Genomic DNA, 27848 nt, shown 5'->3' on the forward strand with positions numbered 1-27848 from the left:
CGCTTGAATTCCGATTTGTTCGAGAACCAGGACGTTCGAAAACTGAGGTTTGACTGTACATCAATAACTCAATGTTGCTCAAACGTTAATATCACACAACACACAAAATAAACACGTAAAGCAGGGGTGGGCAATTAATTTTTACAAGGGGCCACATGAAAAACCTGAGTTATGTCAGAGGGCCACACCAACGATAACTTAAACCTGCTCAACTTTATTCCAATGTAATATGCACTAAATTATTTATTTTAAATAGCTGGTACTGGTAATTAGAAGAATACAATTATTCTGTTTATATTTATATTAGGCTATGTGAAATTGTGGTGTATAGGTCAAATAAAAAAATCATTAATCAGTACAATTTATTCTTAACTTCTTTAACTTTTCCTCAACCTGTGAATTACAACACATTTATAGAAACATATCAATGTGTCCTGAACCCGCCTTGTTACGGTACGTCGGGAGAGTGACACATTCTCAAATGCGCTCTTTTTCTCCGGGCATATCAATGCAACAGAGTCCAATAAGCACTCCTTAATAAACTCTCCGTCAGTAAACGGCTTACTTGTTCTGGCAATTTTGCGGGAAATGACAAAACTTGTCCTGACCGCTGCATCTCTGTGGGTGTGAAGTTTGATAAAAAGTCCTTGTTGGGCTTGCAGTTTTGCTAGCAATGCATCAGCCTCTGTTGCGTGCGCTTTATTAGACAGATTTCTGTATTTTTCCTCATGCTTGGTCGTGTAGTGGCAACTCAAATTATATTCTTTAAACACAGCGACCTGTGTGCCACAAACCTGGCACAAAAGTGCGACGCCTTTCAAAATAAAAGCAGCACTGTTGTATTGCATGTACGACACAGATTTTTTTTATTTATTAAGTTGTAATCAAATGTAATTTATGATTGCGGGCCGGACAAAGATGCATAAAGGGCCGGATATGGCCCGCGGGCCGTATTTTGCCCTGGTCTGACGTAAAGCTTACTTTAATAAATTAGTCTTCATCCACGAATCCATATTGGTCCATATAGTATAAGGCACACCGGATAATAAGGCGCACTGTCGGCTTTTGAGAAAATATAAGGTTTTTAGATGCGCCTTATAGTGCAGAAAATACGGTAACTGACATTTTTATGTATTGTGAAGTGGAGACATTATACGACAGCTCCACTCTGGCAATGACCCCTCAAAAATAAATTAGGGAATTTTTAGTAATCCACTCATTAGTGCCAAAACCGTAGGTGTGTGTTTCAGAGAATGGTTTTCAAATGGCAATTTGCGAATCACTGAGGGTATACTGTATAAATGAAAGATTTTATCATGCCCACAGAAACACATGTTGCACACACTAATTATTTTCCTTGTGCTCTTTGGAAAGGGTGAGCGATGAACGTTGCGTAATGATCATGTCGGTGAGGAAAGGCAAGCGGCTCATTTCCAGGCTCCTACCCTACCTACCCCCCTCTCATGCTGCCACCGTTGTCATGGCAATTGCTCGAAACCTTCCGACCCTGGCCAAAAAGGACAAGCAGGACCAGGTAATCAAGACCTTTTACTACCATATTGGAGCTGCGACTAATAATTATACTAAGAATTCATTAATCAGTCTCATTTTTTTTTTTTTATTATTAAGTGAATCTCATTTTATTTTTAATTTTGATCTCTTAATTTTTAAAAGGGAATTATTTCAAATTGGTAGTGCTCAAAGGTTGCTGCATAAAGTTTCAGAGCTCTGGTTTGAAGTCATAATTTAGGATTTTTAAGAAGTCAAAGTTGATATTAAATTACAATTATACTGAGACACACTAAAACAGACATGACCAAAGTCCGGCCCGTGGGCCAAATCCGGTGTGTAAATTTAGACCGTCCCGAAGCATTGTGTCATAAAATCAATAATATGTGGCCCGCTGGCACTGTCGCGGGGACCTGCACGCCCCCGAGCAAGCCACAGAAATGAAACGCGTACGAACGCACATGAGGGAGCGCTCATGATCAGGTGCGAGCGCAGTCACCCCCGTTCCTTCCCAGTTCACGCGCACACAGGTGTCCGTTTGTGATAATCTGATAATCAGTGACAGACAATTCCTCATTCAAATGTCCGCACACCAAGGACTAAGGCGACGCTAAGATCAGAGACTCTGCCAGTGACGCTGCACAGGGAAAGACAAAATAACCCACGGACTACTGGTGAAAGCTCTGTCCATTTACTACCAACTCTACAGACACGTCCGCGCCACCCACTCACAGTGATCAGCAAAAAGAATAGGGATTACCGTATTTGCCGGTGTATAAGTCGACTCGGTGTATAAATCGACCCCCTAAAATTCGACGGAAATTTACGATTTTATGATATATCCTTTGTATAAGTCGAGCTCAATTGTTGCATTATATTAAACTTCAAAATTCAATCAGAAATATGCGAAATTTATTGACGAAATGTGTTCAAATTCCGGGAGGCCGGGCGCATGCGCAGTGGCCGGAAATAGCTCCAGCCGAGCGGATCGGCTGTTTATAAGCACCGCAGAGGAGATCGCGGAGCCTCATTCGACTTCCAGCGGCCGGCGAGCTCGCGCACGCCGCCCGGCACCACCGGGAGGCCGGAAATAGCTCCAAGCCGAGCGGATCGGCACTTTATATGCACCGCGGAGGAGATCGCGGAGCCTCATTCAACTTCCAGCGGCCAGCGCACTCGCGCACGCCGCCCGGCACCACCGGGAGGCCGTGCACACGCGCCAAGTGGCCGGAAATAGCTCCCGCCGAGCGGATCGGCTCTTTATAAGCACCGCGGAGGAGATCGCAGAGCCTCATTCGACTTCCAGCAGCCGGCGAGCTCGCGCACGCCGCCCGGCACATCCGGAGGCCGTGCGCACGCGCCAAGTGGCCGGGAATAGCTCCCGCACAGCGGATCGGCTGTTTATAAGCACCGCGGAGGAGATCGCGGAGCCTCATTCGACTTCCAGCAGCCGGCGAGCTCGCGCACGCCGCCCGGCACAGCCGTGAGGCCGTGCGCACGCGCCGGGTGGCCGAAAATAGCTCCGGCCGGCGGATCGGCACTTTATAAGCACCGCGGATGAAATCGCGGACCCTCGTTCGACTTCCAGCGGGCCGCGCACTCGCGCACGCCGCCCGGTTCAAATTTTCTAAGTGCCAACGGCTCTTGCGCCATAAAGAGTCCGCCTCGGCTGGTTCCCCATGTCGGCCAGAACAAGTGAAAATTCGGCCTCTTCCCCTGGAAGTCCGGCCAAGTTTGGCGAATATTTTCTAAGTGCCAACGACTCAACCGCCGTAAAGTGTCCGCCTCGGCTGGTTCCCCATGTCGGCCACCACAAGTGAAAATTCGGCCTCTTCCCCTGGAAGTCTGGCCAAGTTTGGCAAATATTTTCAAAGTGCGAACGACTCAACCGCCGTAAAGTGTCCGCCTCGGCTGGTTCCCCGTGTCGGCCACCACAAGTGAAAATTCGGCCTCTTCCCCTGGAAGTCCGGCCAAGTTTGGCGAATATTTTCTAAGTGCCAACGACTCAACCGCCGTAAAGTGTCCGCCTCGGCTGGTTCCTCCAGTCGGCCAGAACAAGTGAAAATTCGGCCTCTTCCCCTGGAAGTCTGGCCAAGTTTGGCGAATATTTTCTAAGTGCCAACGACATTCATTTAGACATGGCGATTGAATGTTTACGTACCGGTAGTTATTGTCGTTGCTTGACGCGCGATGACTCGCACATTCGCTCAATACCCAGTACTTCCCCCTAGCAGTCATCGTCGCTGCCTGGCTTTCGATGTCCGTTATTGAGGTGAGAATATTTGAAATTGTTGTTGAGGATGCGTGTTAATGTGACGAACGCTTTATAATGATTCAGTTTCTCGCTGTTTGATGAGCCTGACGGACGCACACCCACGCACAATGAGATGCATGAGAAACGGCCTTGGTAACCATCACATTTGAAGCGATGAATACGAAGTTAAATTTTATGACTCGGTGTATAAGTCGAGGTCGATTTTTTTTCGGTCGATTTTGGATCTAAAAAGGTCGACCAATACACCGGCAAATACGGTATGAAGTATTTTTTTGTGTATGAATTTAAAATAAAAAAGATAAAACGGAGAATGATTTAATTTGGATTAAAAGTCTGACATGATACTACCTGGCCTGTTTACTGCTGTCGAAACACCAATAAGCACCCTTCTCATTAATACAACAATAACAATAATAAAATAAACTCAATACATGTAATGAAAGCATTCATTCAACTTTCATAAAATCGTTAATTTATTAATACTTTAATCTTTAACTATGCTGGTATATTCTCATTTGCAATATCAACCTATCTGCATAGAGCAAAGTTACATATTTACAAGTTAATTTACAATGGTAATGGCTGAGGAATGTCAGTCCAAATACAGACCCCTATACATTTCATCTAACTAAATAAAGTCAAGTTTATTTATATAGCCCTAAATCACAAGCAGTCTCAAAGGGCTTCACATATACAAAATAATTTGACAATTATTCTCAAAGCATCCCCTGATCTGAAGCTCCCAAGACGGCAAGGAAAAACTAAAAAAAAAAACTAGGGGAAAAATGAGAAACCTTGAGAAGGGACCACAGATGGGAGGATCTCCCTTTCAGGATAACCAGGCTGCAATGGATGCAGAAAGAGTACATAGTAAAATACATAATGTAAAAAAATCAAAGAAAAGTGGATGGCCAGTTCAAAGCGAAGAACTGCAGGAGGTGCCCTCGATTGTCCTGCCAGTGTCTTCGAGGGGGATAATCCGCTACAGTTCCCTCTTCTTGATATTCCACGAGAATCCAGACAGCCGCTGTAAATCAAATCTGGCTCCCTTTGCAAAACCATTGGACCCCCGGCACTAAAACATACAAATATATTCTACTATATACAGTAGGTGCTTAAAATGTCTTTGTCATCCTGTGTCTATAATAAAAAAAAGTCTCAAGTCAAATGCCACTTGAATATTTTTGGGGAGGACAATATAATCAGTCACTCTCATGCTCATCTTATGAATTCCATTTACATCTGTTATATTAAACATTAAATTGATGAAAAACACGTAGTTCATCTATCCATCCATTTTCTGTACTGCTTGTCCCTATGGGGGTCGTGGGCGTGCTGTAGCCTATCCCAGCAGTCATCGGGCAGTAGGCGGGGGACACCAGCCAACCACAGGGCACACAGAGACGAAAAACCATCCACACTCGCACTCACACCTACAGGCAATTTGGAGTGCTCAATCGGCCTACCATGCATGTTTTTGGGATGTGGGAGGAAACCAGAGTACCCTGAGAAAACTCATGCAGGCACGGGGAGAACATGGAAATTCCACACGGGGAGGGCCGGAGGTGGAATCGAACCCGCACCCTTTGAACTGTGAGGCGGACGTGCTAACCAGTGTTCCACCGAGCCGTCAAAAAACAGTAAGAAGTAAAAAAAAAAATGTTCCTCTTGAATCACGATTTCACATATTTTTTAAACTTAGGTCGAATGTAACTCCATTTACCACACCGTTTGCCGTTTATTAAACAAGACAGGGTACAGTATTAGGACATTTTGTCCCAAACATTTAATGAATGAAATAATATAATAATTTATAAGCATCATACTTGAGCTATGAAAAATGTGCTTATGGGTTCATGTGTAATGCTGTATTTACACCAAATATATTGCAAGCGGTTCTGGCGACAAGATTCAATCACAATATAGTTCCTGCGTGCATGGGTGTGTGTTAGAAAGATTACACTTGGTGTCCTCCGCGTTCTTTATATTGAGAAATGACCAGTGAGTGCAGCCATTACCTCTTCAGTTTACAAGCCTCTGTCAGGATTCAATTATTAGCCAGCAGTGTTTTTTCATCATCATGATTTTGCATTTTATTGGTTTAGAGATGCAAATATGTCGTGAAAATAGGGTCTGGGTCCAAAGTTAATGCAAGGTGTATGCCACCAAATATTAAACGTTATTAACTTAATTTAAGTCATGTCAGTTCCAAGGTCCAATCCTTTTACTCACTTGAAAAGGTGATGGCTTCAAACTGTTTTGTCCTGATGTTGAGGGGGATGGGTGGTTAAAGTATGGGGTAGGATCTACAGTAGATTGGAATTGCTGTCAAGTACAGTATTTGTGGAAGTGATTTTATTATTTATTTTTACAGGTATTGTATCTGCACATCAGGACTGATGTTTCTCTGTCATTATTAGGTGCTGTGCCTGTTAGTGGAGCCTGTCTCTGCGGTGATCATGTCCTTATCAAGCTCTGCCCTCACAGACTTGCTCCAGGAGCTTCAGGGCAGTGAGGGTCAACTTGCCATTGTACTACACAACAAGGTACACACACTTGTATGTTAAACAACAGAAGAGTCAGCTTACTACACGTCAAACCCTGCATGACAATGGGACTCCCACATCCAATTAGATTAAACAGAACAGTAATGATCCATTATTATTATTTTTTCCTCTTAAATTTTAGTTTTAAATCCCAAAGTATTTTCATGTTCATGTTCTTAGCAACTTAAGCAATATGTTCACAAGTTCTTGGGATCTGCACATTTCGGAACAAAGCATGTTTAGCTCAGGGACATAAAACTTCATAAATGAAAAATATAAATCTATGGAAAATCGCCTTCCTGAACAGTATGATGGCTGGACATTTCCAAGGGGTTATAATCAGTGATGCCGATAATGCATTAGTAACAAGTTACTCAATAACGATGGACATTTTGAGAAACTTTTGTTACTATTTGTACTATATACTATATACCAAAAAACACCAACATTAAAAATAAAAAATATATATATAAAATATATATATCGTATTTTTCTGACTCGGTCGCTCCGGAGTACAAGTCGCATCAGCCATAAAATGCACAATAAAGGGGGGAAAAAAAAACATATGTCGCACCAGAGTTTAAGTCGCATTTTGGGGGAAATTTACGTGACAAAATCCAACAGCAAGTACAGAACCAGCAAAAACAGGCCAAATGATACGGTATGCTAACGTGACATAAACACAAACGAGGAGCTGAGAACGGGCCTGACGTAACATTAACAGTTATTCAAATCACTATAACATAAATAATACGTTTATCAAACCATCTGTGTCACTCCAAATCATTGAATACCTCGATCGAATTCTTCGTCCTTTCTGTAAACAACGCTGTGCGTGCGGCGCGCCGCTGACGTCGGACTCATCGTCAGTTGCAGTTCAAATTATTCCACCGGCCCATATAACGATATAAAAACTGTATATCAAATAACTATAATATAAACAACAATATTATCAAACCATCTGTGTCACTCCAAATCAATGAATCTATCGATCGAATTCTTCGTCCCTTATGTAAACGACAGCGCGTGTGCGGCGCGCCACTGACGTCGGAGTCGTCGTCAGCTGCAGTTCAAATTATTCCACAGGCCCATATAACAATATATAAACTGTATATCAAATAACAATAATATAAACAACAATTTTATCGAACCATCCGTGTCACTCTAAATCATTAAATCCATCGGAATCTTCATCTTGTGTCACTTAAAGAAAATAAAAACAGCTGTTGAGTACGTGCGCCGCTGACGTCAGACTAGATATATCAAATAAGTGTAATATAAACAACAATTTTAACAAACCATCTGTGTCACTCCAAATCATTAAATCCATCGGAATCTTCATCCGCTGTGTCACTTAGAAAAGAAAAAAAAACAGCTGTTCACTCCGGAACTACGTGCGCCACTGACGTCAACCTCGTCGTCAGCCTCGTCGTCAGTCTCGTCATCAGTTGCGGCTCCAATTATTCCACAGATCTGCATATATGACTATATTGTAGCGTTACTAAAGTACCACGCAACACGTGGGTTTGGTAACCGGCTCTTTATTTCACAAAACAAGAGCTCAACATATGAGCCAACACAGTGCTATAAGCAAGCTCCCTGGATCCCCCCCCCCCTCCCCCAAAATTACTGCCACTGACGGCGCTTGCACTTAAAAATACGTATTCCACAGGCCCATATAACGATATGTAAATTATACATCAAATAACTATTATATAAGCAATAATATTATCAAACCATCTGTGTCACTCCAAATCATTAAATCCATCGATCAAATTCCTCGTCCTTTGTCAACAATGCTGCACATGCGCCCTGACGTCTGCCTCGTCATTATTCCACAGACCTAGTATATAACTATATTGTAACGTTAACAAAGTACAAGGAAAGACGTGGGTTTGGTAAACGGCTCTTTATTTAACAAAACAAGAGTTCAACGAGCCAACAACTACTGAACTGTAACGATAAAAACGTATAAAAGTTGCTACACAAAATAAGATATATCAAATAACTCTAACATAAATAGTTCACTGCCACACAGCCCCAAGCACCGGCGTCGGCTTCCAGGCGTGTGGCGCCGTGAACCTCCATCCCCCCCGGAGGTGGCACTTCCAGCCACGGAGGTGGAAGAGAGCTCCATAGAATAGGGCAGGGGTGGGCAATTAATTTTTACAAGGGGCCACATGAAAAACCTGAGTTGTGTCAGAGGGCCACACCTACAATAACTTAAACCTGCTCAATTTTCTTCCATTGTAAAATGTACTAAATTATTTATTTTAAATAGCTGGTACTGGTAATTAGAAGAATACAATTATTCTGTTTATATTCATATTAAGCTATGTGAAATTGTGGTGTATAGGTCAAATAAAAAACAATCATTAATCAGTACAATTTATTCTTAACTTCCTTAACTTTTCCTCAAATGACAAAGCCGCTCCATCTCTGGGTGTGAAGTTTGATAAAAAGTCCTTGTTGGGCTTGCAGTTTTGCTAGCAATGCATTACCCTCTGTTGCACGCTGTTTATCAGACAGATGTATTTTTTCTCAAGCCTGGTCGTGTAGTGGCGACTCAAATTATATTCTTTAAACACAGCGACCTGTGTGCCACAAACCAGGCACACGGCTTTACCTTTCAGTTCTGTAAAGAAATACTTAGCAGTCCATGTCTTGTTGAAAACACGGCACTCCTTGTCAACTTTTCTTTTCTTTGTGTCAGCACACATTTTGAGAGCAACATTACTTCGTGCTGTTCACCTACACGCACAGCTCACATGCACCCACGCTTCACGGAAGTGCGACGCCTTTCAAAATAAAAGCAGAACAGTTGTATTGTATGTACGACACAGATTTTTTTTATTTATTCAGTTGTAATCAAATGTAATTTATGATTGCGGGCCGGACAGAGACGCACAAAGGGCCGGGTATGGCCCGCGGGCCGTATTTTGCCCGGGTTTGGAATAGGTCGTGCGTAAAAGCCATGTCCGAGCCCCGTCCCCGGACAGCCACCTGGCCGAGCGCCGGCCCCCGACTTCCATTCACGGAGGCCAAAGACAGCTCCGCAGAGTAGGACCGGGCGTGCGTAAAAGCCTTGTCCGAGCCCCATCCACCGTCCCCGGACAGCCACCCGGCCGAATGCCGGTCCCCGACTTCCATCCACGGAGGTGAAAGAGAGCTCCGTAGAGTAGGACTGGGCGTGCGCAAAAGCCATAATAGTTTTTCAAACATTCTGTGTCACTCCAAATCATTAAATCCTTCAACCTCTTCGTTCTCCGTGTCACTTACAAAGCCGCTAATGATGTCGATGTTCGTCATCTTCGTTATCCCGTGATCGAATCTTTGTCATTTATGTAAACAACCGCCACGTAGCGCTGCTGACATCACTTGAATTTCAAATTACAGTAATCCCTTGTTACATCGCGTTTCGTTTATCGCGGTCTCACTTTTTTATTTTGAAAATTTGTGAAAAAATTCACATAAGTCGCTCCTCAGTATAAGTCGTCCCCCACCCAAACTACTAACCCCCAGGGCGATAATTAGAGATGGTTTATGTCCAGGTGGGCGATTAATAGAGAACACTTTTTGTCCGATCGCCAAGAGGCACTGAAATGGGCGATCGACATTATATTCTTTAGAAGCTGCATTAATAGAAGTTGCATCGGAAGCAGCTACAATTGCTAGCTTCTCTTTAACGGTATAATTTCTATATTTTGGCATTTTTTCAGTCGATCATTCAAATCCGTCTGAAATCAAATATTTCCAGGAAAGATTCGCGTGGTTTCGTTTTCCTTGGCCCAATCAGAAAATGTGTCAATCCGGCACTATGATTTTGACCTAATTTCAAGGCAAATCCTGCGGCATTTTATAGGCTCTCAGAACCAGGCAGCGAGTGAAGGTGTTTGATAAAATGGCTACAAAGTCACACTTGTCAGAAGAACAGCTGTGTGTGATAAATGCCGCAATTAAAGTACAGTGGAGCCTCGATTCTCGACCACAATCCGTTCCAGAAGGCTGTTCGAGAAGTGAATCGTTCAAATTCCGAATCATGTTTTCCCATTACAAATAATGGAAAAGAATTTAAACCGTTCCAAGAAAAAAACGCCTTTTTTAAGCATTTTTTCATTTGCGTATTTTTGTCCGATCCCCTAACTGCAGCGCACCGCAACCGGAGTGCGTCGCCGACCTCGCAACTGCACCGCGCTCGTCGCATTATTGTGACAGAGCCGTCGCTGAAATTTAGAAAATATTTTTAAAGTCCTGATGTACTTTCCAAAATTTAAGTGGACCTCAGTGCGCAGGGAACTTAATTTTGTCCGATCGCGCAACTGCACTGTGCTGGTCACATTATTGTGACAGAGCCGTCGCTGAAATTTAGAAAATATTTTTAAAGTCCTGATGTACTTTCCAAAATTTACTTTACGCCCTAAAGAATGTTTCTAAAAGTTAGTTTAACTTTAAAATGTTTAAAAAGTGTTTAAAAGTACAATAACGTTTTTAAAAATACAATTGTTTAAAAATAAAATGATAAAAGTCTTATGCGAATATCGTAACAATATTGACTCCATATCGTAGAGTTCACGGGAGGTCTTTGAATCAATTATCAGCAATAAACGAGGGATCACTGTACTTAGCTCAGTGTCCTAGTCGTAGAGTGTCCACCCTGAGACTAGAAGGTTGTGGGTTCAAACAGGCTGGCTCATACCAAAGACTAAAAATGGGACCCATTGCCTCCCTGTTTGGCACTCAGCTTTAAGGGTTGGAATTAGGGGGTTAAATCACCAAATGATTCCCGAGCGCGGCACCACTGCTGCTCACTGCTCCCCTCTCCCCCAAGGGATGGATCAAAATCACACGGCGATGGGTTAAATGCAGAGGACAAATTTCACCACACCCAGATGTGTGTGTGACGATCATTGGGACTTTAACTTTAAGAACTTTTCAAGATACGAACCGGAGCTTCGCGTTTTTTTGCATCTATTTACGAACGAATTTTCAACTTCCAAAACATACATCATCCATCCATCCATTTTCTGTACCACTTGTCCCCCCGGGGGTCAAGGGCGTGCTGAAGCCTATTCCAGCAGTCATCGAGCAGTCGGTTGGGAACCGGAACCCTGAACCGGTTGCCAGCCAATCGCAGGGCACACAGAGACGAACAACCATCCGCACTTGCACTCAGACCTATAGGCAATTTGGAGTGCTCAATCAGCCTACCATACATGTTTTTGGGATGTGGGAAGAAACCGGAGTGCTCAGTGAAAACCCACGCGGGCACTGGGAGAAAATGCAAACTCCACATAGGGAGGGCTGGCGGTGGAATCTAACCCACACCCTCTGAACTGTGAGGCGGACGTGCTAACCAATGCGACACCGTGCCGCCCCAGGCCAAGACATTTGAGATAAAAATATTGTTCGTCCATCCATCCGTCCATTTTCTTCGGCTTTATTTACGTATCAGCATTTTGAAAAAAACGAAATTAAGAATAGGATAGCTTTCAGAAACAAATGTACACAGTGGAGCCTCGACTTTCGGCCACAATCCGTTCCAGAAGGCTGTTCAAGAAGTGAATCGTTTGAATTCCGAATCATGTTTCCCCATTACAAACAATGGGAAAAAAAGAATCCGTTCCAAGCATAAAAAAACGCCTTTTTAAGCATTTTTTCATTTGCGCATTTTTGTCCGATCGTGCAACTGCAGCGCACCGCCGAACGTGCAACCGTAGCGCGTCGCCGACCGCGCAACTACACTGCGCTCGTCGCATTATTGTGACAGAGCCATCACTGAAATTTAGAAAATATTTTTAAAGTCCTGATGTACTTTCCAAAATTTAAGTGGACTTCAGTGCGCAGGGAGCTTAATTTTGTCTGATCACGCAACTGCATCGCACCATCAAATGCGCAACCGTAGCGCGTCGCCCACCGCGCAACCACACCGCGCTGGTCGCAATATTGTGACAGAGCCGTCGCTGAAATTTAGAAAATATTTTTAATGTCCTGATGTACTTTCCAAAATTTAAGTGGACCTCAGTGCGCAGGGAGCTTAATTTGGTCCGATCGCGCACCCGCAGCGCGCCGGGCACTCACGGTCACATAGCTTTAAGAGCGTCTTTGTGTTTTAGGATGGCTTTACTGCTCCCACTTGCTTCCTTTGGAGGCATGATGAGAGTTGATGCAATCCTCAGAGTAACGAGAATGTAATAAAGAACGGAGTCAGTTGGCATGCGGCTCCACTCAGCTGATCTTGCGAGGTTCGACAACCGAAATTTCGTCCGACATCCGCAGCAAAAAAAAATTCCAATTTTTTGTTCCAATACCGATTTGTTCGAGAACCGGGACGTTCGAAAACCGAGGCTCCACTGTAATTTCAATAATCAATCTACCAGGTTTAATTAATAGTGACTTTCATGTACAGTCAAACCTCGGTTTTCCGTTCCAGAAGGCGGTTTGAGAAGCGAATCGGTCGAATTACAAATAATGGAAAAAATTTTAATCCGTTCCAAGTCCAAAAAAAAAAACGCCTTTTTTAAGCATTTTTTCAGTTGCGCATTTTTGTCTGATCACGCAACTGCAGCGTACCGCTGAACGCACAACCGTAGCGCGTCGCCGATCGCGGAACTGCACGGCGCTGGTCGCATTATTGTGAAAGAGACGTCGCTGAAATTTATTTTTAAAGTCCTGATGTACTTTTCAAAATTTAAGTGGACCTAAGTGCGCAGGGAGCTTAAATTTGTCCGATGGCGCAACTGCAGCGCATTTCTAATTATTCCACAGACTCATATAACGATATATAAAGTATATATCAAATAACTATCATAACAACAATATTATCAAACCATCTGTGTCACTCCTAATCATTAAATCCATCGATCAAATTCCTCGTCCTTTATGTCAACAACGCTGCGCGTGCGCCACACAGATCTAGTATATAACCATATTGTAGCGTTAACAAAGTACCAGGAAAGATGTGGGTTTGGTAAACGGCTCTTTATTTAACAAAACAAGAGTTCAACAAGTCAACAACTACTGAACTGTAATGATAAAAACATATACAAGTTGCTACACGAAATAAAATGTATCAAATGACTATAACATAAATAAGTTTTTCAAACCTTGTCACTCCAAATCATTAAATCCTTCAAACGTGGGGCCCTTTATCATCTTCGTCATCCCGTGATCGAATCCTTTGTCCTTTATGTAAACAACCGCGTGCGCCGCGCCGCTGACGTCACTTGCAGTTCAAATTACAGTAATCCCTTGCTACATCGTGGTTCGTTTATCGCGCTTTCACTACATCACGGATTTTTGAATTTTCAAAATTTGTGAAAAAATTCACATATAAGTCGCTCATGAGTATAAGCTGCCCCCCCCCACCCAAACTATGAATAAAACCGCCACTTATAGTCTGAAAATTACGGTACAATAACAACGGAGTCAGTCAGTTGGCATCCGGACCGCACGGTCAGGTTTTCTCGGGTCCTCCCGGCTCATCTGGCGAGGTTCAACCTCCGAATTTTGTTCGACAACCGAAGCAAAAAAATCTCGAATTTTTTGTTCGAATTCGGATTTCTTCGAGAGCCAGGACATTCGAAAACCGAGGTTTGACTGTATATCATGAGTCCTCTGACTGTGCCTCTCCATCCTGACACCACTCCACTGTACACATTACACATACAGACCAATGGACACATTTTCAGATTTGACACATTATTGGATTTTGTTACGTCAGATTTGTTGTAGCTTGAATTATACATACTCAAATAGTTTTGCTCCAATAATGGCTCCATAGAGCCTCTTTCTTTGTGCTGCAGACGGTTCACTAGAGCACAAGAGCTCATCTGTCTCTACGTCTCCCAAACTTGCTTTCACGAGTGAGAAAGACCCACCTACTTTTGAGGACTTAGAGAGCATGGTGGCTGCTGACACACACAAGGGCTGCCTGCACAAGTAATACTGGTACTAAAATAATGTAGTATTGTTTAATTTTTGACATCCAGGTTTTTTACTGGTACTTAGTAACTAGTGCCGGTTCATGGTACAACCCCACCCGTTTTTACCAATTAACGGACAGCAAGTTCATTTCAGCCACACTGCAATGTATCGACATATGACATAAGGTGGCATTATGTATTCTTTTGTAGTGGTCTTGCCATACAGGTAACTGGCCACAAAGGCTGAATGTGTCATTTTGTTTCTGTTCAGTTTGGTGTGACGCTGCTCTATCTGATATTGAGTGAAGGAGAGAGGATGCAAAGTTCTGACCCCAACTGTCAGCTCATGGATGACAATCGATGGTGAGATACTTTGTGATGTTAGTTTCACCAGTGCTTGTACTCTTGTGTGTTTTACTGTCTGTACTCGTGCCTTTTTAAAATATTTACCGTTATTTGGTCCTCCCGACTTTTTTCAAACCCTCAACCCTTCTCCAGGACAGAGCTGGTGTTTTCTGTAACCAGGGAGTTGCTCAGCATTCCCTCTACATCCCTCTCACCTCCTCTCTTCACACCTACCAACCTGATCACCCTCTTCTCACGCTTTATTGACCGTCAGCGCTTGGACTTGTTACAGGAAAAACTACAGTAAGTCACATCACTCTTCACACCACATGTATGAAGATACATAGGTCATGTATGAACTATGTATGGTTTAAGCCAGGGGTGTCAAACTCAATTGCACAAGGAGCCAAAATTCGAAACACACTTTAGGTCGCGGGCTGAACAGGATAAACATTCGTTGAACACACTAAAAATAAATGTTTTTGGAAAATAAATATGAATAAAAACAGACAGGAATATTATTCTGAAACAAACTTAAACCTTAAATAAATTATATTTAATATTTTGCTCTCCATAAAAATATCTTGTCAAAGTATACAACTTAGAACTTAACTTAAACAACTTAACATTAAATAAACATTCAAATTCCTTTGCTCCTATGTCAATGTACCGTAATTTTCAGACTATAAGTCGCGTTTTTTTCCATAGTTTGGGTGGGGGGGCGACTTATAATGAGGAGCGACTTGTATGTGAATTTTTTCAAAAATTTCACAAAAAAAAAAAGAAGTGAAACCGCGATGTAGCAAGGGATTACTGTAATTTGAATTTCAAGTGACGTAAGCAGCGCGGGGCAGCGCGGCAGTTGTTTACAAAAAGGACAAAGATTGATCAAGGGACGGCGAAGATGACGAAGGGCCCCACGTAGTATGTACTACCGGCATCATTAGCGGCTTTGTTTCTAAGTGACACGGAGGACGAAGAGTTTGAAGGATTTAAGGATTTGGAGTGACACAGAAGGTTTGAAAAACTATTATAGCTTTTACGCACGCCCGGTCCTACTCTACGGAGCTCTTTCACCTCCGTGGATAGAAGTCGGGGGCCGGCGCTCGGCCGGATGGCTGTCCGGGGACGGTGGATGGGGCTCGGTCATGGCTTTTACGCCATGGATCTCTCTTCCACCTCCGTGGCTGGAAGTCCATGCCACCACACGCCTGGAAGTTTTTGTTAAAAAAGAGCCGTTTACCAAACCCACGTCTTTCCTTGTACTTTGTTAACGCTACAATATACCGTAATTTTCTGACTATAAGTCGCGTTTTTTTTTTTTCTAAGTTTGGGTGGGGGGGGCGACTTATACTCAGGAGCGACTTATGTGTGAATTTTTTCGCAAATTTTCAAAATTCAAAAATCCGTGATGTAGTGAAAGCACGATAAACGAACCGCGATGTAGCAAGGGATTACTGTCATTTGACCTGCAAGTGACGTTAGCAGCGTGGCGGTTGTTTACATAAGGACAAAGGATTCTATCACGGGATGACAAAGATGACGAAGGGCCCCACGTTTGAAGGATTTAATGATTTGGAGTGACACAAGGTTTGAAAAACGTATTTATGTTATAGTTATTTGATATATTTTATTTCGTGTAGCAACTTGTGTATGTTTTTATTGTTACAGTTCAGTAGTTGTTGGCTCGTTGAACTCTTGTTTTGTTAAATAAAGAGCCGTCTACCAAACCCACGTGTTTCCTGGTACTTTGTTAACGCTACAATATAGATCTGTGCGGCGCGCACGCGGCGTTGTTGACGTAAAGGACAAGGAATTTGATCGATGGATTTAATGATTAGGAGTGACACAGATGGTTTGATAATATTGTTGTTATATGATAGTTATTTGAAATATACTTTATATATAGTTATATGGGTCTGTGGAATAATTAGAAATGCAATTTACGAGTCCGACGTCAGCAGCGCATACGCAGCATTGTTTACATAAAGGACGATCGATGGATTTAATGAATTGGAGTGACACAGATGGTTTGATAAGTGTTCTTTATGTAATACTTATTTGAAAAACTCTGAATGTTACTTAGGCCCGTTCTCAGCTCCTCGTTTGTGTCTAAGTCACGTTAGCATACCGTATCGTTTAGCCTGTTGTTGCTGGTTTATGTCTGTTCTTGGTGTTGGATTTTGACAAATAAATTTGCCTCAAAAGTGCGACTTATACTCCGGTGCGACTTGTATGTTTTTTTTTCACTGTATTGTGCATTTTATGGCTGGTGCAACTTATACTCCGGTGGGACTTATAGTCCGAAAATTATGGTAGTTATATACTAGACCTGTGGAATAACGACGAGGCTGACGTCAGGGCGCACGCACGGCGTTGTTGACAAAGGACGAGGAATTTGATCGATGGATTTAATGATTTAGAGTGCACAGATTCAAGAGTTTTTATTCGCCATGTTTGAGCGTGCCAAACAAGGAATTTGACTTCGGTAAATCACAGCCTCTTTCAACATTTAGGTGACTAACAACAACACTCAGGAAATGTGAAAAATGGCAAATATTCTCAAACATCCCCTGATCTTAAACTCCCAAGAGGGCAAGGAAAAACTCAAAACTCCAGCTAGGGGAAATGAAAAACCTTGAGAAGAGACCACAGATGGGAGGGTCCCTCTTCTAGGATGACCAGGCTGCAATGGATGCAGAGGACACATAGTACAAACAGTGTAGACAATTCAAAAAAGGAGTGGAGAGCAGGATGTTATTGCACAGTAATGACTCTGAGACTCTAAGAGTGGTGTGAGTTCATCAGAGCAACAGCCTGGGGGAAGAAGCTGTCTCTGTGTCTGCTGGTTTTGGCGTACAGAGCTCTATAACGCCATCCGGAGGGGAGTAGTTCAAACAGACTGCAACCTGGATGAGAAGGGTCTGTAGAGATGTTACTTGCACGTTTCCTCGTCCTGGACAGGTACAAGTCTTGGATAGATGGGAGATTGATTCCATTTATCTTCAGGAGCTTCACAGGAGAGTCACCTGAGGAGAAATCGTTGGTGTAGAGAGAGAAGAGCAGTGGGGAGAGGACGCACCCCTGAGGGACTCTAGTATTGGTGGTCCGGTTGTCAGATGTGATGCTCCCCAGCCTCACACGCTGTCTCCTGTTGGTCAGGAAGCTGGTGATCCACTGACAGGTGGAGGCAGGCACCGCGAGCTGGATGAGCTTCTGTTGGAGGATGTCAGGAGCGATGGTGTTAAACGCCGAGCTGAAGTCCACAAACAGGATCCTGGCGTACGTTCCTGGGGTGTCCAGGTGGTGCAGGATGTAGTGCAGTCCCATGTTGACCGCATCATCCACCGACCTGTTTGCCCGGTAGGCAAACTGGAGGGGGTCAAGCAGGGGGCCCGTGACATCCTTCAGGTGGTTCAGCACTAACCTGTCGAAAGATTCCATGACCACAGATGTCAGTGCGACAGGTCTATAGTCATTCAAACCTGTGAAGCTCTTGAAGCACGAGGGCACCTCACACAGTTCCAGGTAACGGTAGAAGATCCGTGCAAAGCTGGGCGCCAGCTGCTCAGCGCAGACTTTCAAGCAGGAAGCTGACACGCCGTCTGGGCCCGGTGCCTTCCTGATCTTTTGTCTCCGGAACATCTGGCGCACTTCCTCCTCGCGGATCTGGAGTGCGGGCGCGGCCCCTGCAAGAGAGAGAGTCAGTGACAACGGTGATGGAGCTGTGGACAGAGCAGTTGTGGGGGGGAGGTGAGTATGTAGATTGTGCTGCAGGAAGTCCCGTTGTGTGGGAGGACCGATCAAACCTGCATTAGAACCTGTTTAGCTGGTTAGCAAGCCTTGGGCTCTCCACAGGACGGGGGGTTCGTTTCTTGAAGCCCGTGATGCTCTGCAGACCTTTCCACACTGTTGAGGGATCAGGATTGGCAGAGAGGTGTTTCTCCAGGCTCTCCCCGTAACACCTCCTGGCTTTCCTGACCTCTCGGTTCAGTGTGTTTCTGGTCTGCGTGAACAGGTCCCAGTCGCCGCTCCGGTAGGCCTCCTCCTTGACTTTGCGCAGCCTCCTGAGGTTCGGTGTAAACCAAGGTTTGTCGTTGTTGTACGTGCAGAAGGTCTTAGTCTGCGCACACAGATCCTCACAAAAACTGATGTATGATGTGACAGTGTCAGTGAGTTCATGCAGGTCTGAAGTTGCAGCTTCAATCGGTGCAGTCAAAGCAGGCTTGGAGGTCCTGCCTTGACTCCACTGTCCACTTCCTCACAGTCCTCACCACAGGCTTAGAAGTTCTTAGTTTCTGCCTGTAGGCCGGGATCAGATGAACTAGACAGTGGTCCGAGAGTCCTAAAGCTGCACGAGCCACAGAGTGGTATGCATCCTTAATTACGGTGTAGCAGAGGTCCAGTGTCTGTGACCCTCTGGTGGGACACGTTATGTGCTGCCTGTACTGGGGAGTTCGTGTGCAAGGTTCACCCTGTTAAGATCACCCAGAACAATGATTAGTGAATTTGGTAGAAGTTTCTCCATGTCGGTCACCTGGTCAGCCAACATCTGCGTGACTTCACTCGCACGTGCATGTGGTGGAATGTAAACAGCCGCCATGACGATCGAGGAGAACTCCCGTGGTGAATAGAACGGCCGGCAGTTTATGAAAAGTGTTTCTACGAGAGGGCTGCAAAACTCTTTCAACACCGTGACATCAGTACACCAACGTTCATTAATGTAGAAACAGAGACCACATCCCTTTGATTTTCCGGAGAGCTCCGCCCTGCGATCTGCACGCGTTAGCCGAAACCCAGCTTACTCCACAGCGTGGTGGGGGTTCGTTCGCTAAGCCACGTTTCAACAAAACACAGCGCGGCGGATCTGCTGAAGTCTGTGTTCCTTGAAGTGAGGAGCAGCAGTTCGTCCATCTTGTTCGCCAGGGAGCGGACATTCGCCAGATGAATTGACGGTAGGGCGGAACGGAACCCTCTCTGCCTCAGCTATACAAGGGCTCCGGCTCGTTTTCCGCGTCGCCGCCGTCGCGCTAGCTTGTATAGCACCGCTGCTCCGGATAAAATCTCCGACAAACAATCAGACAGAGAGAACAAGAGAGAAAATACCAGAAGAAGACTGACCGATGTTTAACAGTGCTTCTCTGGTAAAAGTGATCCGGGATGGACAGCAGAGGACACAGAAAACACACAAAACAAGACAAAGAAACAGAGAGCGACTCACCGTGGCGGCCATCCGTGGCGCCATCATGACGTTTTGTTTGATAATATTATTGCTTATGTAATAGTTATTTGACATCTAATTTATACATCGTTATATGGGCCTGTGGAATATTTTGAAGTGCAAGCGCCGTCAACGGCGCACACCCATTGTTGACAAAGGACGATCGATGGATTTAATGAATTGGAGTGACACAGATGGTTTTATAAACGTGTTATTAATGTAATTTTTTTTAATAACTGAATGTTACGTCAGCCCCGTTCTCAGCTCTTCGTTTGTGTTTATGTCATGTTAGCATACCTATCGTTTAGCCTGTTGTTGCTCGTTCATGTCTGTTCTTGGTGTTGGATTTTGTCAAATAAATTTCCCCCCAAAATGTGATTTATACTCTGGAGCGACTTATATATGTTTTTTTTCACGTTATTGTGCATTTTATGGCTAATGTGACCTATATTCCGGAGCGACTTGTAGTCCGAAAATTACGGTATGTAAAAAGAATAAACTTAAATATCCCAAAAGATTTTGCTCTCCTTAAAAATATCTCCTGTCAAAATTATAGAAGTTAGAAATATGAACATGCTTTTCAGCAATAACGATTCAAATCATTCAGTTTTCTTTGCTCTTATGACTCTGATCTGGTCATATGCTCTGATCGCAGCTGGACACTTGGCATCTTTTTTTGGCAACAAGTTGGTTTATGTTTGGTGTGAACTCCTGTGTTGTGGAGATTCTCAGGATGGACTGCAGGTGCTCATCAGTGAAACGACTTCTGTGTGCTGTTCATCTTCATCACTGAGAAGAGCTTCTCACACAGATATGTGCTCCCAAACATGCACAAGGTTCAAGCCGCATGACGACGGAGCTGGGGCATTGTAGCAGGGATGGAGTGAATGAACCGTGCAGGCCCTGCAGTGTCGTACTTTGTCTTCAGTGTCCCATTACACTGTCAGTTCCATCTGAATCTACACAGGTGCAGTTTCAACATCGACAGCAAATGGGTTGCGAAGCAACTCTAAACTCTTTTTCTGTGCTTCAAAGTCACTAAAGCGCCGTGCAAACTCAGCGCTTTAGTGACTGACAAAATCAGTTTGTCGGCAAAGTGCGTTTTGGGGAACACAGTTGTGCTGACTTGGTTCAACATTACTTGCCAACAGAGAAAGTGAGGCAAGTTGCAATGTTGAATTTGTGTCTCCCATAAAAGCAGCTTCACTTGCCTTTACTGCGTTATACATGTCAGTGATCATGCGGTCATGTCCCCGGAGCTGTAGATTTAAGGCATTAAGATGAGCTGTTATGTCAGCCAGAAACACCAACTCGCACTTCCATTTTTCATCCCTCAAAACGGTGGAGTCTTTTCCTTTACTGTCCATGAACTGACAGATTTCAGTTCTGAGCTCAAAATCTCTGTTGAGAACTTTCCCCCGACTTAGCCAACGCACCTTTGTATGATAAGGAATGTCGGCAAACTCTGAATCTATCTCCTGCATAAAGGACCGAAACTGCCGGTGATTTAACCCTTAAGCTTGGATAAAGTTTACGGTTTGCGTTACAGTGCTCATTACATGGTCCATCTTCAGGACATAGTGCTTCCTGGTGTATAATGTAGTGATATGCTGTTAACTCACCAGTACAGTTCTCCTCCTGCATCTTCACTCGCATCCTTCCCACTAGTCCATTTTTTTCACTGCACATAGCTGGTGCTCCATCAGTTGTAAGTCCAATAAGTTTGTACTAAGGCAGTTTCATGTCGGTTACACTTTGACATACGTTTTCAAAAATGTCTTTTCCAGTCGTTGTCCCGTGCATCGATTTGTTACGCACAAATTGGAGTCCACTCCACGGATGAAGATGGCCAGTTGTGCAGTATCAGTCATGTCAGTACTTTCATCCACAGCAAGAGAATAGGCAATAAAGTCTTTGCTCCTTTCACTCAACTGTACTCTTAAATCAGTGGCCATCTCACAAATCCGATGAGTAACTGTATTTCTACTCAGCCTTATATTTGCCAGCAACTGCTTTTAGTCTGGACATAAGACGTCGAACATCTTGATCATGCAGCTCTTCAGAAATTCTCCCTCCGTAAATGGCCGGGCTGATTTGGCAATCTCCTCTGCCATGACAAAACTTGCTTTGACAGCAGCTTCACTTTGTGATTTTACACGGGTTAAAAAAGCTCTGCTAGAATGTCAGATTCTTCTTTAACTCTTCTGCTTTCTGTTTCTTCTGCTCTGCATCCAGGTCTTTCAGGTTATCCTTATGTTTTGTCTCAAAGTGCTGTCTTAGATTGAATTCTTTAATTTCAGCCACATTAGCACCACAAATGAGACACACGGGTTTACCGCCAATGTCAGTAAACATATACTCAGCCTCCCATCGGTTATTAAAGGCTCTGTTTTCAGAATCACCTTTTCTCGTCGGCATCGTGAGGAGTATCTTTGGCTAACGGCTATCTTCGTAATAGCTTGTAATAGCTAGACTTAATTGACGCGAGAAGTGCGCGAGAAGTGCGCTGCAAGGCAGCTGGAAGTGCGCGGCAAGGCAGCTGAAGCGTTGCATTATAGGAGCTGTAGTTCTGTGCAGTATTGTGTTATCAGCACTTCATATCGATGGGCCATTAATAACGATATTGTAAAATGATCTTGCGGGGTGGATATGATTACACGGCGGGCCGGATGTGGGCCGCGGGCCATGAGTTTGACACATGTGGCTTAAGCCATCTATCGTTTCCAACTGCTGAGCTGAGCACAACAAAGCAAAATGCCAATGCTAGTCCTCTGCCGACGGTACTTGGTTCCCATAGAGGGAAAAACAACTTTCATGTGGCTGACCTTTTTGTCATTCCCAAAACGTGTGCTGTCAGTACAGAGTACAGTGCAGATTGATGAACAGAACGCAGTAACAATGTACAAATGTCATATGATCTAGCACCACTTGGTCACCAGCGTGCATTGCGTGCTGCAATACATTTAATTCATGAAGTTGTGAGGATGTTAATCCTTGTCATGTGTTTCTTTTACCAGTTATCGAATGTGTGTCATATTTAAACTAACATTTGTCACTCCTTTTTTTCATTCTCTCTTTTCTCCAAACAAGCTGTAACTTTCAGTTGTGAAATAGTGATGTCCAGGCCAATTCCTTGCTATAAATTGCGATGACCTCTTCGTTTGGTAACAAATAATCAGGGATGAGAATCTACCGCGGATTTCCGTGTTTTTTTTCTGTCGGAAGTATCATTTTCGTGAATCATGTAGATCCATTGAGAAAATTGTTTTTATATATATGGGGGTAAGCGACTGGCAGCAGTATTGCGACATCCGCCTTATTTTCGTCAGCATTTTGGCGCTACTATATATATATATATATATATATATATATATATATATATATATATATATATATATATATATATATATATACACACACAGTGGGGGAAATAAGTATTTGACCCCTTGCTGATTTTGCAGGTTTGCCCACTTGCAAAGAATGCAACGATCTATAATTTTAATCATATGTACATTCTAACAGTAAAAGACGGAATCCCAAAGAAAATTCCAGAAAATCACATCATATGAATTTATAAAAATTGATAACTGTCTGATGAGGAAAAACAAGTATTTGAACCCTTGGACAAACAGCATGTTAATATTTTGTAGAAAAGCCATTATTGGCCAGCACAGATGTCAAACGGTTTTTATAGTTGGTGACAAGCTTTGTGCACATTTCGGCAGGGATGTTGGCCCACTCCTCCCTGCAGACAGCCTCCAAATCATTCAGGTTCCGAGGTTGTCGCCTGGCAACTCGAATTTTAAGCTCCCTCCAAAGATTTTCAATTCTTTGTAAGTGGGCAAACCTGCAAAATCAGCAAGGGGTCAAATACTTATTTCCCCCACTGTGTGTGTGTGTGTGTGTGTGTGTGTGTGTGTGTGTGTGTGTGTGTGTGTGTGTGTGTGTGTGTGTGTGTGTGTGTGTGTGTGTGTGTGTGTGTGTGTGTGTGTGTGTGTGTGTGTGTGTGTGTGTGTATACACTACCGTTCAAAAGTTTGGGGTCACCCAAACAATTTTGTGTTTTCCATGAAAAGTCACACTTATTCAAAGTCAAAGTCAGCTTTATTGTCAATTTCTCCACATGCCAAAGGCACACAAAGAAACCGAAATTTCGTTCCCCCCTACAAGTATAACAACAGCGTGCTGAATAAATAAATAAATAAATAAATAAATAAATAAATAAATAAATAAATAAATAAGAGGAGCAAAAAAGGAGCAAGTGCGCGTACAGCAGACATTCCAGAAAATAGCGCAACAGTGCCGCACGCTACGCAGAAGGGGGTAGCGTGTTCAGGGTCCTAACAGCCTTGTGAAAGAAGCTGTTGGCGAGTCTGGTGGTGCGGGAGCGCAGGCTCCTGTACCTCTTCCCAGAGGGCAGAAGGTCAAACAAAGAGTGAGCCGGGTGACTCACATCTCTCGCAATCGAGGTTGCCTTGCGGGCGAGATGGGAAGTGTAAATGTCCTTCAGGGAGGGGAGCGAAGCACCAATAATCTTACCAGCCGTATTCACTATGCGCTGCAGGGCCTTCAAGTTCTGTTCAGTGCAGTTACCACCCCAGACAGCGATGCAACTGGTGAGGACGCTCTCAACGGTGCCACGGTAGAATGTAGAAAGGACTGCCTGAACGTTGTGAAATGAATAGAAAATAGAGTCAAGACATTGACAAGGTTAGAAATAATGATTTGTATTTGAAATGAGATTTTTTTACATCAAACTTTGCTTTCGTCAAAGAACCCTCCATTTGCAGCAATTACGGCATTGCAGACCTTTGGCATTCTAGCTGTTAGTTTGTTGAGGTAATCTGGAGAAATTGCACCCCACGCTTCCAGAAGCAGCTCCCACAAGTTGGATTGGTTGGATGGGCACTTCTTGCGTACCATACGGTCAAGCTGCTCCCACAACAGCTCAATGGGGTTCAGATCTGGTGACTGCGCTGGCCACTCCATTACCAATAGAATATCAGCTGCCTGCTTCTGCTCTAAATAGTTCTCGCACAATTTGGAGGTGTGTTTGGGGTCATTGTCCTGTTGTAGGATGAAATTGGCTCCAATCAAGCGCTGTCCACTGGGTATGGCATGGCGTTGTCGCCTTCCTTATTCAGAATCCCTTATACCCTGTACAAATCTCCCACCTTACCAGCACCAAAGCAACCCCAGACCATCACATTACCTCCTCCATGCTTAACAGATGGCGTCAGGCATTAATTTAATAACTTAATTTAAAATTTAATTTAATATCTGGCATCTTTATTAAATAGTACCCGCAAAACACTAGTGTCAACATCTACAGTGAAGAGGCGGCTGTGGGATTCTGGGCTTCAGGGCAGAGTGGCAAAGAAAAAGCCATATCTGAGACTGGCCAACAAAAGAAAAAGATTAAGATGGGCAAAAGAACACAGACATTGGACAGAGGAAGACTGGAAAAAAGTGTTGTGGACGGATGAATCCTAGTTTGAGGTGTTTGGGTCACAAAGAAGAACGTTTGTGAGACGCAGAACAAATGAAAAGATGCTGGAAGAATGCCTGACGCCATCTGTTAAGCACGATGACCTGATCTAAACCCGATAGAACACCTCTGGGACATAATGTTTTGGTCCATCATACGCCGCCAGGTTGCTCCTCAGACTTTACAGGAGCTCGCTGATGCCCTGAGACAGATCTGGGAGGACATCTCACAAGACACCATCCGTCATCTCTTATTTCAAATACAAATCATTATTTCTAACCTTGTCAATGTCTTGACTCTATTTTCTATTCATTTCACAACGTTTGGTGGTGACTTTTCATGGAAAACACAAAATTGTTTGGGTGACCCCAAACTTTTGAACGGTAGTGTGTGTATGTGTGTGTGTGTGTGTGTATATATATGTATATATATATATATATATATATATATATATATATATATGTGTGTGTGTATATATATGTGTGTACATATATATATATATATATATATATATATATATATATATATATATATATATATATATATATAAAAATGATCCCCCTGCTACTTTTCCGGCCCCCGACTTCGATCCACGGAGGTGAAAGAGAGCTCAGTAGAGTAGGACCGGGCGTCCGTAAAAGCCATGATAGTTTTTCAAACCTTCTATGTCACTCCAAATCCTTAATTCCTTCAATCTCTGCGTCCTCCGTGTCACTTAGAAACAAAGCCGCTAATGATGCCGGTAGTACGTACGTTTGTCCTTCATGTTAACAACCGCCGCGCCGTCACTGACGTCACTTGAAATTCAAATTACAGTAATGCTTTGGTACATCACGGTTCTCCAAACTTTTTCTGCTGCTCGATTACTGTTTTCGGCTGCATATTTTACAACTTGAAGTTTGTTACCTGCAAAATATGACTTTCTTTTTGGTGCCATTTTTCTTAAGCCCTTCCCATTTAGAGCGCCCTCATCCAGTTTCGTCTGAAAATTTTTTTTTTTTTTCAGATGTAGTTTTTTGTTTTGTTTATTTGGTTGTTTCATCAAGGTCAAAGTCTGCTTTGTCAATTTCTTTATATGCCAAGACACACAAAGAGATCGAAATTACGTTCCTACTAAGCCATAGTACACAATATGCATACAAGTAAACAACACCAAAAAAAACAAGAAGGCACAAACAATGAATAAATAAGAGTGATGAATAAATATTAAATAAACAAATAACAATAAATATAAGAGGAGCAAAAATGGAGCAAGTGTGCATACAGCAGACAGTGGACTTGGATATGGCGCTTTAAAGTGTTAATTGCTTTATTTGATTTTTTCTCTATTTTTTATGTTTTGAATATGTTCAAGATAAAGATATAAAAGCATGTGAAGTGATCAACTATACTAAAAATAACATGTGAAGTGGTCAACTATACTTGTAAGTGATGTGTTAATGATCAAGTAAAAATTTGTGAAAAAAAAAAAACCTTAAGTCGCTCCTGAGTATAAGTCGCCCCCCCCACCCAAACTATGGGAAAAAACGCGACTTATAGTCCGAAAATTACGGTACTCACTTTTGTTGCCAGTATTTTACACATTCGTTGTTGTATTTTGAGTTACTTTGAAGTAACAATACATTTACTTTGCTATCCAAGCTCTACAGTGACTACTTAATATTGTCCCAGTGTCATTTCTTCAGTGTTGTCCCATGACAAGATATAATTAAAACATACCAGAAATGAGAGGGGTGTACTCACTTTTGTGAGATACTGTAGATAGGGTGATCATTTGTCCATTAAATTCACCAATCTTGCATTTTTTTCATCAATATCGCCTGATAATGATTGGCCACCGATCAATCGCAGCAGCCAATCGCAGGGCACACAACCATACACACTCGCCTACAGACACTGTATTTTAAATTAATCTTCATTTAATGAACATTAAGTTTTGTTTAATGAACATTAAGTTTTGCTTTGTTCATTAATTCAGTTTCTAAGATAATATATTTTGTCTTTCCCAGGATCCCTGCCTCATCCAGGTAGAAGTTTCCAGATCATCAATCCAATCCACCCCCACACTTGAGGCAGTGCGTGTGCGTGTTTGTGCGAGTGAGTGTGTGTGCATGGCCACTTTGAGTCATTTTAATGTATGTTTTTGTGATAAAGAACAAGGATTGCGTTTGAATGGGCTGACAGCAGTTTTAATAATTAAATCCGCTTTTTTTAATCTAAAATCTTGTTTACAATTATGCCTATGTTGTACCTTCAAATTAAAAATGATTTCTATTATATAAAAAGTGCACTGTTATCTTCTTGTCCAGTTCTTTTAGTGCAACGATAATCTCCCTCCAACCCACAAATACGTAGTAAATAGAAATGAATAATAAATAATAATGATCAAATAATTGACAGCCTAAATGAATCTGCTTTACATCCTTGTTTGTACATTCTTAATGTGTATTAGGAATGATTGTCCTTTTAAAGGTAGTGTCTGGTTAAAAAAGCAGTGGAGATTATAATTTTTCAAGGCATTTTTGAAGACTTAAGTTTTTTCG

At 43.0% G+C, this 27848-nt stretch overlaps 1 protein-coding gene across 5 annotated transcripts in view; it reads left to right on the plus strand.

Moving 5' to 3' along the window:
- The window catches only part of patl1 (PAT1 homolog 1, processing body mRNA decay factor), a 69418-nt gene extending 41825 nt beyond the window's left edge, over positions 1–27593 (plus strand). For 3 of the 5 annotated variants that reach the window (XM_049721521.1, XM_049721523.1, XM_049721522.1), the window contains 5 exons: positions 1375–1534; positions 6205–6330; positions 14524–14615; positions 14751–14900; positions 27315–27593. In XM_049721521.1, coding sequence (XP_049577478.1) covers positions 1375–1534; positions 6205–6330; positions 14524–14615; positions 14751–14900; positions 27315–27336 — 550 coding nt within the window. In that variant the 3' untranslated portion in view covers positions 27337–27593. Of the gene's footprint in view, positions 1–1374; positions 1535–6204; positions 6331–14132; positions 14278–14523; positions 14622–14750; positions 14901–27314 lie in introns of those variants that run through there. The other 2 variants (XR_007481581.1, XR_007481582.1) reach the window with 2 other exon arrangements.
- The last annotated feature ends 255 nt before the right edge of the window (positions 27594–27848 follow it).

This window comes from Syngnathus scovelli, chromosome 5, assembly GCF_024217435.2.
Source record: "Syngnathus scovelli strain Florida chromosome 5, RoL_Ssco_1.2, whole genome shotgun sequence".
Classification (NCBI taxonomy): domain Eukaryota; kingdom Metazoa; phylum Chordata; class Actinopteri; order Syngnathiformes; family Syngnathidae; genus Syngnathus; species Syngnathus scovelli.